Here is a 14447-nt window from a genome sequence, read left to right on the forward strand (position 1 = left end):
TTCTTCTTCTTCTTCTTCTTCTTCTTCTTCTTCTTCTTCTTCTTCTTCTTCTTCTTCTTCTTCTTCTCCTCCTCCTCCTCCTCCTCCTCCTCCTCCTCCTCCTCCTCCTCCTCCTCCTCCTCCTTCTTCTAGAAAGAGGTTTATAATGGAAGAGTGGGAACTATTACAAATTCCCTGTGATACTTTGCCCCTCCATTATATATAGTTCGATTGCCACCATCTCACATTCCTAAAAATCCATTCCCTGTACAAAAGTCAAGTATTGTGTTGGGATTGCTCTATATGCCAATGGGATCTTCATGTTCCTTATAATAGTCCCATATCTAGGTACTGCTTATGGACCTCCCAGAATCCTGTTATTACATTTCTGTGGAATAAGAAGACTGGACTAGGTAGCCACCTAACCCTGGTTGTGATGGATTTGTGAGCATGCCACCGACGCAACTGTGTAGTTATGCTGCATTAATTGTATATGCAAATGTCCAAGGAGAGAGAAGATGATGGCGATTTGTATTGATTGTGATTAGATGCTAAGAATAGCAGAGGAATTCAAAGCTGACATCAGCAGCTGGTGAAGGCCAACAGCCTCTGATCTTTGTAACATCTCCCTGGGGCACAAGGAATGTTCTGGAAAGTCTTGAAGATTGTCAGCACGGTAACAGGATGATATGACTGTATTTACTTAGGAAGGAGCCCCGCTGTGTTCCTTAATGCTTGCTCCCAGGGATCTGGTGATGTTCCCGATAGTTCTGAAGCCATAATTCCTGAAAAAGGTCCTCTCCAGAGTGGGTTTACAATAATTAGATGAGAATTAGAAAAATCAAACAAGAAGCACCCCAAGACATTTTTAAAACTACATCTAAATCCATAAATCGGATTAAAATCCATAAGTTTTGAAGAAAAGCAGGAAATAAAAATATTAAAAGAGCAGCAGTGGTTCGTAGCATTGCTTTATGAACAGAGGGATTACTGGAACGAAAAGACTTGCACCAGTGTCCATCAGCCAATGAGAAAATGGGTAACATATGGTTTTTTTTGGGGGGGGGGATATTGCACAATAAATGCATAGGATTGCCGCTGTAGAAGCACACATTTATTATGCAAAGTCAGTTTAAACATGGTTTATTGAGAAACCATAATTGGCTAAGTGGATGCAGCATGCTAAATCAAAGTAGCCGTAATAGCTACATTCACACAAGATGGCTGGTTATGAATCTCATAAGTGGCACCGTTTTTTTTAATGTACCACTCTTTAAACTGAGATTTAAGGCTCACTGCTTCATTTCAGTTTAACCGCGAAATGGAGGAAGGAGTGAGGAAGAAACTCAAGATTACCTCATGTTGATTCTCTTTGTTATAAGAAGAGAGAGGGAGAATCTGTCAGGCTTTTAACATCGTTATTTATCCCGGCAACAACAACACAGGTAATCCTCACTTAATGACTATCACTTAGCAACGGTTCAAAATTACAATGGACCTCCCTAGAGCTACGGTAGTTATAAGCCATTTGCAAAGTTCTGAAAGCTGCCCTTCCCCCTATCATGTCATTACATTTTTGGCACTTGGCACCTGCCAGTCACATGACCATGATTTGTAGGAGTTTTTAAAACCCATTTGCCGAATTTACTTTTTTGTTGCTGCAAAAAAGATTGCAAAATTTGATGTGATTGTGTGGCGATTCTGGGTTTAATTGCAATTGTTAATTTGAGGACTATCTGTAGTCCATGGTGTCTGTTTCTTGACCGGGCCTACCTCAAAGGGCTGACAGGAGCCTTGGATCTTTTAACCTCAGATAAACAAACACAGATTGTTTATCTGAGGTAAAACACTGCCTGAAACACAATTTGGTGTTGTTTCTGGAAAACCCTTTAAAAGGAATTGAAATTGGGCAAATGAAAAGTGTTTGATACATTAGCAGGCTTTAAGATTAATAAACAGAAGACAAAGATGTTAACAAAAATGTGAAAGCAGGTTTTTAGATTGAGAAGAAAGTAAAATATGTGGGTATCACCATGACAAATATGAATTCTATGGTATTTCAAAATAACTGTGATAAGACATGAAATGAAGTTAACAAAGATGTGTTAAGATGGGAGAAACCACAACTGTCATTGCTGCAAGAATGTATGTGACTAAAATGGATGTCTTGTCTAGAATGTTTTTTGCTTCATCAATACCTGCTTTGACAATTGATGCACCATTTAAACAGTGGCAGAAGGATCTCTAAATTTGTGTGGCAAGGGAAAAAACCATGAGTGAAATAAAAGGTGTTACAAGATGTAAAGGAAAACGGAGCATTGGGTTTACCTGACTGGAAATTGTATTTTGTACCTTGCTGATGGTTTGGATGAAAGAGTGGTTATGGCTGAGAAATAGAAGGCTTTTGGAGTTTTGAGAAACGTAACCTGTAAAGAAAATAGGAAGCTATTTCCTGGCATCTGTTTTCTTTATTGGCATCTTTTTTCTTTCTTTTGCATTTTAGCTTTCTTTTGTTTTTCTTCTGCCATTTTCTGGTACAATTAAGAGTGAGTTTGGGAGGGAAAAGTGACACAGAAGAGAAGGAACAAGCAAAAACATTTAGACAGAAAACAAAATGGCTCCAATATATTAAAAAAGAGGGAAGACAATGGATTCATTTCCCAAACAGAATCAGTGGGAAATCGAGATTACTCTGCTTGAAACAGAATAAAAAGAATTAAATTACTGAGTTTCACAGAGCTGTATGGAGTTACAGTAAAGGACTGCTCTATGAAATGATGAAGTGAAAGAGGCTGTGGATGAGGGAAGTATACATAGAAAAATGCTGCAAAAATGGGAATAAGGGAGAAATACAATAAACTATATATGCAGAGAGAGAAAGGGACAGTTGCTAACAATATAGTCAAGGATACAAAACAAATCAGATTAACATAATAACATAATAAAAGAGTCGGAAGGGATCTTGGGGGTCTTCTAGTCCAACCCCCTGCTCTGGCAGGAAACCCTGCCTATACCATTAAAAAGAGTCAAGAAAGTCTACAGTGATTTTGATGAAAATTTAAAAAATAGCCTTGGAACAGGGTGAACAAAGCTAAACAAGGAACTTCCTGTTGAATGAAGGGAATTAAGAATCAAAGCAATTGTATTATTTGGAAGGAAATCTAAGTCAGGGAATACTGGAAGAATATTTTAGAGGAGTGTTAGTAATCTGTTAAAAAGTGAAAATTGAAACATATTTTTTTTAAAAAAAAACAATGTTGTGGATGTTACAATATTGGAGATTTTAAAGAAGAGATTGGACAATCTTTTTTTTTTCTGAAATGATAATAGGATTTCCTGCTGGAGCAGGGGGTTGTGTCCAGAAGACTAATGTTTGTTTCTTCTACAAACATTAGCATCCAAATTCTGACAAAGAAGTAATTAATGTAGGGGAAAAAATAGTAAGGCTGCAGGTTAGATGGTGTCTATTGGAGAGATGTTAAAACGTGGATGTGGTTTGATTATGAAATGGTTGTGGATCTTGTGTAATGCATGTGTGTGTGTGTGAAGACTGTATTTATGTCTGCTAACTAGAGGAATACAGTTCTATAATAAGGAACAGGTAACAAGAATGTAAAAACCACATCTCTCTGAAATGTTCCTTGGAAATTGTTTAGCAGAATTCTGGTTGAAAGAGTACAGAAGTTGACCAAAAGCAAGGTGTGGGAAGTTCATTGCAGTATATGAGTGGGTGTGCAAGTTTTGCTCTTCAGAGAGTTACCAGGAAACCCCAAAAAGTTGATCTGTTGTACAATTGCTGATTTAAGAGAGCACACGTGATAAAATGATTTATGGGTCAATTATGAAATGATAGATACTGAAAATGAATAACTGGGTAGGTAGTGATGTATGGATGCCCATTTAATGAAAGAGTGAACATTTTGACCACTAGGTTTTTCACATTTGGAAGAAATCATGTTAGCAGCTTCTTGTTGTTAATTGCGAAGTTGTGTCTGACCCATTGCGACCCCCTGGACAATGTTCCTCCAGGCCTTCCTGTCCTCTACCATCCCACGGAGTCCATTTAAGCTCACACCGACTGCTTCGGTGACTCCATCCAGCCACCTCATTCTCTGTCGTCCCCTTCTTCTTTTGCCCTCAATCGTTCCCAGCATGAGGCTCTTCTCCAGTGAGTCCTTCCTTCTCATTAGGTGGCCAAAGTATTTGAGTTTCCTCTTCAGGATCTGGCCTTCTAAAGAGCAGTCAGGGTTGATCTCCTCTAAGAGCTCCCAAAAGGGTTACATCCATTCTGAAGATGAGCATGATAAATTTATTTTTCATGTTAGGTTCCTTCCGTTTTTAAGCATGCTCTCTGAAATGTGCTGTTCTTGAAAAGCTAAGCGCGGGGGGTCAGACCCTGTTGGCTGGGAGACCATTGATTTGAAGAGGACCTTTTTTTCCTCTATCTTATTTGCTTAGTTTTATATAGGGAAAAACAGAGAAGCTGCACAGCTGTTCTTTTGGCCATTGGCCTTCAAATTTTCCAGTAGGATCCTGAGTGGCTCTGGTTGGGGGGGCTGTCATAAGGAGTTTATGGGGCTGCTCACCCCTACTGTTCACAGCTCTGGTCAGATGTGTCCTGCAGTTTGTTTAGAAGGCTACAAGCTCCCTGCAGAGACTGCTTAGCTGAGGTAAGAGTAGGCTGAGCTCACACCCTGCGGATTGCTTGATGTCATCCCTGCCCCAGGCCACCATCTGCACCCTTGCCCTGCATGGGCGAGTTCTGTCCTTGCGGAATTACAGAACAAGTCGAGGGTTCAAGCCTCGGAGATTCCCCGAAGCGGAGCAGTCCCGGTTCCCACCATTAGAGGGCACTGCTCACACATAAACAGTATAGTGTCTTAATCATCTAAGAGGTATTTTTCTCTTCTATAGTATTTCTTTCTTTCTGTCTTTGGAAAAGCTTCCCGGGGATCAGCAAGCACCCCCCGAGAAGTATTCTGCGAAGGGCTGGATATCTCAGGAGTGTCTCGTACCTTTAAAACAAACACAGAGCACAGCTAACTCCGAGGGGGCCGAAAGTTTTAAAGAAGCCGAACAAGGACAGGAGAGAAAGGGTGGAGGGGGGAGGGAGAGTTACAGCTGAACATTTCTTTAAATCCGTACCCTGGAAATCCCTGGTTTGGCCCCTAACGCTGGCAGGAGGGGGAAGCCAGGAACCCCCCCCCCCAGTTACCTCCAGCTAAGTCTGCCTTCTCCACCTCGCAAGGATCCCCGAGATCCTACAGCCTCTCTCTCCCCCCTGTCCCTCTTTTTTTTTTTTTACAATTAGGGCCAGTTGCGAACCCGGAACCACCATGGCGTTTCCCCAGCGCGCACTCCCGACGGACGGGAAGCACCGTATCCAAAGCGCCGCCACAGCCGCGCCGGGCTGGTTCCGCCAATTCGCGCATTCCCCTCGCCGCCCCGTCCAAGCCCCGAAAATCGGCTCGAGCTCCTTTCCTGCGCTCTCTCTCTCTGTCTCTCTTCTCTGTCTCTCCTCTCCACACCTCCTTTGCCGAGGAGGAAAGACTACATCCCCCAAGATGCTTTGCGGGTCTCTCCCTGGGGTTCCGGATGCTGCTCTGGCTGCTGACAAGCGAAGGTAAGCCGAGAGCGTCTGAGGCAGCCAAGGCGGCAGCAGCGGCTGCGAAGAAGCTCCCGGCCAGCCTTTTTCTCCGAGCCCGGCAAGCCAGAGGCGCAAGGCAAGGAGCGAGAGAGCCAAAGCGGCCGTGGGAAGAAGGAAGGAGGCGGCGGCGGCGGCGGCGGGCGACCAGCGGGGCGGAGGAGCAAAATCCCCAGCGCAGCCCAGCAGCAGCAGCTGAGCGGCAGCGCGAGCCAAGGGTCTGCTTTTCCTCTCCCCCCCCCTCTTCCCGCCCGCCCGCTTCTTCTTCATTTCCTTTTCCAGCAGCGACGCGAGAGACAGAGGCGCGGGGGGCGGCGAGCGAGCGAGCGCTGGGAAGCCAATTCTCGCCGCCTTGCATATTTTCCCTACCCACCCCTCCTTCCTGGCTCCCGTCTTTTGTGTGCGGTGTGTTGGGGAAAGGGAGGGAAGGAAGGAAGGCAGAAAAAGAAAAAGAAAAAAAAGAAAGGAAGAAAGCGAGCGAGCGTGTTTGAGAGCGCCAGCGGAAAGAAAAGGAGGCGAGGGGAAGAGGAGGCGGCGGCGGCGGCGGAGGGACCATGTCCAGCAGAGTTGCGCGAGGATAATGTGATCGGCAGGCGATGAATATGCTGTCGCTGAAGGTTGGCAGTGGCGCCGAAGGGTCGGGCAGTCTCCCCGGCAGCCAGGAGTCGCCTGATCCCCTGGAAGAAAAAAGTCTCCCACGAAAGGCAGCCGCCGCCGAAGGGATCGGTGAGCAGCAGCAACAGCAGCAGCAGCAGCAGCAGGCTGGTGAGTAACTCGGCGGGCTGCCCCCTCGCCAGCCAGCCCTCCAACGCCCCCCCTTCCTTCCACCAACCCCTCTACAAACACACACACACACACACACACACGGCCAAATCTTTCCAGGAGGGGTGGGGGTGGGGGTTGGATTTGGCTCGTGCCAAGCTCTTTCCCCGTTTCTTTTCTGGCTTTTTTCCCCTCCCCGCGACCCCAGGACGTTGGATGGCTACCCAATTTTCTTTTCCCAGCCGAGTTGGTCTATGCCTACGGTTTCCGCCTCCCTCTCCCTCCTTCCCTCCCTCCCCCCGGGTCCCTCTGCACTCCGCTCCTCTCTAACCTTTTCGGGAAGGGTGGGGAGGGAGGTTTGGTGGTGGTGGGGGGGAGCAGAAGTCCACTCCTCCTCCTCCGCTCGGAGGGGTTGCGTGTGGGCAGCGAAGTAGCAGCGGGATTCGGAAGAAGGATGGTGGGTGGAGAGAAAGAGGCGAATGCTTGATTTTTATTTTATTTTTTTGACACACACATACACACACACACACACACAAAATCCCCACAACTAATCCGTATGAACCAGCCTTTTGTCTCGACCAGTGTAAGCAAAGCCTTGGCAGCTGGAGGTAAGACAGTTGAAGCGCGCGCGCAAAAACACACAAAAAAGGTGATAATTTCTTTTCTTTTTTTCCCCTTCTCTCTCTCGCTCCCTCTCTCTCTCCCTTTATTCTCCATCACCCTCTCTCTCTCTCTTTTTTTTTTTGCAATATGCGGATTGTCAGCCGTCACTTTCTTTCCTCCCTCTCTCCCTGCCGCCACCTCCCCCCTCCACCTCCTCCTCCTCCCACTCTTCCCCCGCGGTCCCCTTGGCGCTGCCGCTTCTTAAAATCGCTCCCGAAATCGCTTTAGGTGTAAACATTAATCTGACTTCGCACATGCAGTTCGGGGACGCGCGAGCCGAAGGGCGCTGGGAGCGCGCGCGCCTGCATGTCTGTGAGGGAGAGAGGGCGGGCGCGCGCGCTGGAGAAGCCACGGAGTAAGCGGATCTGTTTACCGGCGGGGGTGTGGGGAGGGGGGGGTGAGTGCAGAGTTGAGAGGCGGAGGGGGGAAGGAGGAGGAGGAGGCGATGCTTTGAAAGGGGAAGGAGTTGCGCTCGGGGAGTGGAATGGGGCGGGGGGGGGAGAGAAGCGAGCACAGGCGCTCTTTTTTCGCAGGCAAACCTTTATTATTTCAGCATGTGGGGCTGGCAGGAGGGGAGGCGCGATTAGGAACGGAAGCGCCCTGCAGAACCTTCCTTGGGAAAGGGGTGAACTCTCCCCTTAAAGAGTTTCCTCTCACACCCCCTCCACCCGTCCACCTCCTCCCCAAGGCATTGTGAATGTGGCTTGAGAAAGAGAGGGGAGGGAGGGAGGGGTGGAAGAAAGAAGGAAAGGGGTCTCGAGGTAGCCGCCTTGCAAACGGACCGAGGAGCGAGCAGCGGAGCTTGCAAAACAGGTCTGTGGTCCTGGGAAGAGGGGGGGGGGTGTTGTCTGTCTGTTGGCAAGCTGAAGGACGGGGGTGGGGTGGGTGTTTGAGCCTATGGCATGACAGTCCCCCAGGCCAATGAAGAGAGGTGGCAAGAGAAGAAACCCCGGGGATTTTTTTGTGTCGTTCATCTCTCTCTCCCTCCCCCCCCCCACTTGGTGGAAAAAGTGTTGAGTGACACTAGCCAGGCTGCTTTTATCCCTTAGAAAAGGTGGGGAGCTGGGAGTTTTTGTGGCATAGGAAAACCAGTGGAGGGTGGCACCAGAGTGCGCCTCCCCCCCCCCTGCCTTTCAGACAAATGGTGTGTGTCTAAAAGCCTCCCTTGGCCAGTGAGGAAATTGGATTTGGTTACTCAAGGACAAGCTTCATCATGTTTCCAGTGGGCCTTACTTGCCAGTCAGGATGCTCCAGGTTGCAGCCGAAGTCAGTCCCCTTCCGCTCACCTTTGGGTTGGTTCTTCCCCCCCCAAAAAAAGATGCGATGGTTAATTTGTAGAAGGAATGATCACCTTGCAGGGCAGTTTAGGTATAGCAGAGGGGAAGCACAGGTGACTTTCTCACTCCTGCAAAGTAATGTTTTCCAGATTCTGGCCTTAAAGAAGCTTCCCATCCTCCTTTTTAAAGGTGTCTCATTGGACATGTTTACACTCTGGTCTTATCTGACCTCAGCCTTACTTACCCCTAGGGAGGTAGGCATCGGGTGGAAGCATTGATTGTTCCCATCTTAGCGATGGCACATGGAGGCCCTTTTAGAAACGCTTAGATGCATTTTTTTTTAAAAAAAACTCAGTTTCGTGGGGTGGCTCTCCCCCTTCCCCCAAACCCCCTCTGGCTCCTGATCTGAATCTGGTTTGACAAGCCCATAAGAGAAAGAGGAATCAAAACATTACAGACTCATACAGGAATAAATTAGCAGGAACACTTTGGCCGAGGAGAGGTGCTCTGAGTGCTACTTGCCTTAAACCTCTGAGCTTTTCTTCCTCCAGATCTGTTGACACACTTTTGAGCAGGAAAAGTTTCAGTAAGGGGAGAGGAGGGGGGAGGGAGGGAGGGAGCAAGCAAGAATGCTTGGCTTCTGAATCTTGGAAACTCTCCATTGGCTGGGCTTGTGAATGGACCATAGAGCATTCTTTTCAGAGATGGGAACCAGAAGGTAAGAGCTAGATTCTCAAGGATTTGTGTGTGTGTGTGTAAAAGGAACCTGATGTTTGGGTTTAATATCAATATACCGTTTGCTTTCATGAGTTCTAGCGTCTCTCCTTACAGTGTATGCCCAGAAACATCTCCTGGGAAGGGGCTATGTAACTCTTGGCAGAGCGCATGCTTTCCGTGAAGAAGGGCCCTAGTTCAGTGCTGGGCATCTCCCATTACAAGGATCTCAAATAGCAGCTCCTATCGGGCAGAATGCTGGGCGAGACTGAACTAGTATAATATCAGGCAGCTTTTGAAGTGTGCTGGGCTGTGTGTTGGCACCTGGGCAGGCTGAAGGAAGCGAAAGGTTGAGGTTAGGTTCCCCCTTAGGTGCCACTGTGGCTTGGGTGTGCCAGGCTGTTCCTCAAAAGGGTTTTTTTTTAAAAAAAAATCACCGGGCTTTCTTTTCTCCTTTCAACAGTGGTGCGCCCCAGGACAGAATGCTCTTGCCCAGCCAGATGCAGTGGGTAGGCCGGCCGGCCACTTATACACACTGCAGGAGTTGGTGGGAGCAGGCAGCCCCCACCCCAACTCTGGCAGGATTTCCTAGCGGTGGCTGCAGATTGCAGCTTAAGAGCCCTGCTGGAGTTGTGTGGGAGGTGGGGGAGGTGGGAGGCTGAAGCAAGGACACACTTGGAAACTTGGGTCTGGCAGATGCAAGCGAGCAGATGGAAACGTGGAGAAGGTTATGGGCAGCCTGGAGGGGCCTGTCTGGCTGGAGTCCTCGCCCTTCCTGCCTGGGAGGGAGGCTTTGGGGACCTGGGAGTGGTTTATTTCTGCTGAGGAACGATCTGGGGAGAGAATGGTAAGCATCTATTAATAGTGCACATCAGCCAAGTAGAAACAGAGGCTCTCTAGTGCTGCCACCTTGGAGCCCAGAGGAAGGTTCAGATCTGGGGGTGGGGTGGGGGTCAGGGAACAAGGATGCCAAGCGGAGGTGCTTCGTATGGGGGAGGTGGGCGGGGGGGGGGTTGACGGTCCTGCAGCCTCATCAGAAGCGCAATCTCTGTCTGTGCGCTAGGAGTCGGTTAAGTCATGTTGCCTTGCCTGCATGCTTTAGAAGGAATGCAGAAAGGCTGGGGAGTGGGGATGAGAAGTGCCAAATGTCTTGGGAATTTTGTTCTAAAAACACTTCTGGCCTGTCTTCCAGCTGGTGATGAGTAAACCCCGCTGGGGTTTGCTCCTTCCTGTGGAACATTCAGTTGCAATTCTCTTTAACTTCAGCACACAGTCACCTGTTGATCGGTCAAGTGACACGTAGGCTGCCTGCCATTAACTTCGAGGGCAACTGTGACTGGGTCAGCGTGGCTGGAGGCATCCTGACGGTTAAAAGCAAAGGCAGAAGCTGGCGATCTGACTCTTGAGCAGAGCCGTCCCCAGGCTCACAACCTGTTGCACACACCAGGAGTCTAAGGAGATTGTGCATGGAACACTTACCTAAGGAGTGAGTCTTAACTGTGGGCAGTCCTGTTGGGGGTAATGCAGGTGTGTGGTGCAAAACGCAGGAGCACAACCAACTCAAATAATTTGGCAGCTGAAGGGGAGAAGTGTCCACAGGTGGGCCAGGATTTGGTGGGAAAGTTCTATGCGATTTTGATGACCCTCACACAGGATTAAGGCATCGTTGGCTTGACCTAGGTCTCTCATTGTTCGTTTTTCACCATGGGGATGGCTTGAGGTAGCTGTTCAAACTTTGGCTGAGGAAAAAGAAGCAGAAGCGTAATATAAATACAAGTACAACTATGGGTGTATTTTTGTAATGCAACAAGCCTCTTTCTCCATGCATAATACCATCCTGCCTGTGTGGTCTCACACAGACTTACAGCCAGATAAGGCAAGCATTTGTGGATCTGTTTGTGTAGCTGCCTTAGATGCTTGTCCTTATGTTTTGGGCTTGCGCATCTCAAAAACAATTGGCTCTATTGTACATAGGATCACCCTCCCTGATTATTATTGTGGTGGTTTTCCCCTCCTACCAACTTTCCCCCTTGTCTGTATGCAAGGAATCCTGGATTTGGTAATTCTTGTGAGAGCATGTCTCTGAAGCTACCAGCCCTGATGAAGCTACACAGTCTTTTAGGGATACAATGATTTACAACAGTGTTGGTCAATCTTAGCAATTTTTAAGAGGTGTAGACTTCAACTCCCAGAATTCTCCAGCCAGCCATGCTCTGTGGGGAATTGGGGGAGTTGAAGTCCATAACTCTCAAAACTGCTAAGGTTGAGAAATACTGGTCTACAATTTAGCTACTTTTTTAACAAAAAACTTTTTTAAAGCCTGGATTATTGTTTTGGATTTAAGGAGCCTGGTATCACAAGCCCTTCTCTTCCGTCCCCTTCAGTCCTGAGGATTGTTCTTTGTGCTGATGTTACTGTACTTAATGTGAAATTACACAGATGTTTCCAACAGAAATGGTCAGAATCTGTTGGAAGAAAAGGGCTGTTGAAAGATTTGGATGACTTATCAGCCAGGCAACTGGCATTAGGTCTCTACTGTGCCTTTTGGGAAAGCCTTTTCAGACCCTGGGTTCAAATGTTGCATAAGTTAGGATTAGCTTAATTGTGGTTTGTTGAGTAAACCTGATTGCTTGGGATAGTGCAACATGCTGTGTCAGATATAGGAAGATGGTGTTATGGTTTAGCATGATGAGGGAACTTGGGTAGAGTTGACCAGTGTCTAAATAGGCTTGTGAAGTCATTCATGGTGTCCTGGAATACTGGACTTTGTTGTTGTTATTCTCTGGAGCTCTTAACGGGTGGTTCTTTGCTCTTTAAATATTCTGTTCTTGGTTATTTTTGTGTCTACGTGATTAACTCTACTATTCTGCCTTTTCAGTTTGATGTTTTCAGGTTACCTTACACAAAATTCAAGAAGAAAAACAACATTTGCAAAGTTGACTAAAACTGCAACATGTTCTAAGGACATGTTAACAATACTATTAACAATGTTCAATTTAGTGAGTTTCAGTGTGGTCTGGCCGCAGTTAAGGTCACCTTTCCACATTTCCATCTTGCTGTTCTCCAGCTGTTTGGTGTAGAAATGTCATAATTCCCAGCGGATGGGCACACTGTGTGGTTTGTCTTCAAAATTTGCAGGTAACTTGCTTTTTAGCTGCTCCTTTAATCCCCAGTTAATGATCAGGCTGATTGAGAATTATGGGAATTAAAGTCCCAATGCAGCTGAAGGCACCGGAACAATAATGCACTCTAACTTTTAACAACAAGAAAATCTGTATGGGGTCTTCTGAATTAGACCTTTATTCTGGCACAATCATGTAGTCAGCCATTTCAACCATTTAATGGTTTTAGAATAGAATAGAATGGAATGGAATAGAATAGAATAGAATTCTTTATTGGCCAAGTGTGATTGGACGCACAAGGGATTTGTCTTTGGTGCATATGCGCTAGTGTACATAAAGAAAAATAAAATAGAATACATAAGAAACAACACTTGATAGTCATAGGTTACTAATAAGCAATCAAATCATACTAGGAAACAAATAATATAAATTGTAAAGATACAAGCAACATGTTTATAGTCATAAGTGGGAAGACATAGGTACTAGGAAGGATGAGAAGAATAATAGTAATACAATCTTAGGGCATAATTTGATAGTGTTGTGGGAATTAGTTGTTTAGCAGAGTGATGGCATTTGGGGAAAAACTGTCCTTGTGTCTAGTTGTTCTGGCGTGCAGTGCCCTATAGAATCGTTTTGAGGGCAGAAATTGAAACAATTTTGGTTGTAAACTTCTCTGAGTATTTTTAAATTCCCTGACTTACACCTCGTTCTCCCTCTCCATACTTCTCTGCTGAAATCAGCTATCACCTTGCCTGGAACAAGGGAGTGTGGAATGTGTTGGCACTTAACTCTTGATTGGGAGGATCAAATTAGTTTGCTCAAGAATTTGAACTATTAGGGGAACTGTGCTCTATTCACCCCAATGAGGCTATCGAAGTGATGTCCCGGTGTTTGGAAGCCGTCGGGGTCTGGATGGGGGACAACAGACTCAAACTCAACCCCTCCAAGACCGAGTGGCTGTGGGTACCGGCGCCTCGGTTCAGCCAGCTGACACCATCGCTGGCCATAGGGGGCGAGCAACTGTCCCCTGTGGAGCGGGCGCGGAATTTGGGCGTCCTCCTTGACGCTCGGCTGTCAATGGAGGACCATGTGGCAGCCGTGGCAAGGGGGGCGTTCCACCAGGTTCGCCTGGTGCGCCAATTGCGCCCCCTACTGGACCGGAGTGCCCTGCGCACAGTCACTCATGCGCTGGTGACGTCTCGCCTGGACTACTGCAATGCCCTCTACATGGGGCTTCCCTTGGTACGTATCCGAAGACTGCAGCTAGTACAGAATGCAGCCGCGCGGGTTATCATGGGGAGTACACGTTACTCCCACGTAACACCGCTCCTGCGCGAGCTGCACTGGCTACCTGTGGCCTTTCGGGTGCGTTTCAAGGTATTGATTACCATCTTTAAAGCGCTCCATGGCATAGGACCTAGTTATCTGCAGGATCGCATCCTACCACACACGTCCCTGCGACCTATCCGCTCACACAGGGAGGGACTCCTCCTGGTGCCGTCCGCTAGGCAGTGTCAGCGGGCGACACCTAGGAGTAGGTCCTTCTCTGTGATGGGCCCAACCCTCTGGAATGACCTCCCCCCCGACATTCGAACCACCACCGACCTCCGTTCCTTCCGTCAAAAGTTAAAGACTCACCTGTTTCAATCAGCTGGCCTGGCACTCTCTTAGTTTTACCTCCCGGGGATTTATTTTAATTGGGTTTGGGTTTTAATTGGGGATGTTTTTAAGGTTTTAACTGCTTTACTTTAAGATACAGTCTTCTAACCTCCTCATTTAATTTAAGATTTGTGTATTTATATTTATTCCTATGTATTTGTGTTTTAATTTGACTGTACACCGCCCCGAGTCCCTTTCGGGAGAGGGGGCGGTCTAGAAATCTAAATAAAGCAGAAATAAAGCAGAAAGCAAGCAGTAAATCACTCTTAAATCCTAGAACTGTAGGTATTCCTTGAGTTGCACTGTTCCTTTGCAAGAGGGCTTCGTTTTGGCAGCAGCCTCTGGTGGAATGGGGTTGATGATGCGGGGCCAATTCCGTTGCTGTCATTTATGGTAGCATTCCGTTTTGCATGTTCAGGTAGCCCTCACAACCTCAGTTAGACCCAAACTTTCTGTTGCTGAGTGAGACAGTTGTTAAGGCAGGTTTGCCTCATTTTACCACATTTCTTACTGCAGTTGTTAAGTGAATCTGGCTCCTCCATGGACTTTGCTTTCAGAAAGTTGTAAAGGATGATCATATGACCCCGGGACATTCCAACCATCATAAAAATGAGTCAATTGTCAAGC

General features: G+C 47.2%; 2 protein-coding genes across 4 annotated transcripts in view; one reads left to right on the forward strand and one right to left on the reverse strand.

Moving 5' to 3' along the window:
* LOC309396643 (digestive cysteine proteinase 2-like) overlaps window positions 1-14447 on the reverse strand; it is a 415994-nt gene that overhangs the window by 206116 nt on the left and 195431 nt on the right. The gene's annotated exons all lie outside the window — the stretch shown is intronic.
* AHDC1 (AT-hook DNA binding motif containing 1) overlaps window positions 5404-14447 on the forward strand; it is a 276060-nt gene continuing 267016 nt past the window's right edge. For 2 of the 3 annotated variants that reach the window (XR_014176139.1, XM_081961913.1), the window contains exon 1: window positions 5404-6388. Coding sequence is in view for 1 of the 3 variants with exons in the window: in XM_081961913.1 (XP_081818039.1) it covers window positions 6220-6388 (169 nt within the window). In the remaining 2 variants the exon portion in view is untranslated. Of the gene's footprint in view, window positions 6389-6926; window positions 6994-14447 lie in introns of those variants that run through there. The other variant, XR_014176140.1, reaches the window with a different exon arrangement.

This window comes from Natrix helvetica (assembly GCF_964273705.1).
Source record: "Natrix helvetica genome assembly, chromosome: 9".
Classification (NCBI taxonomy): domain Eukaryota; kingdom Metazoa; phylum Chordata; class Lepidosauria; order Squamata; family Natricidae; genus Natrix; species Natrix helvetica.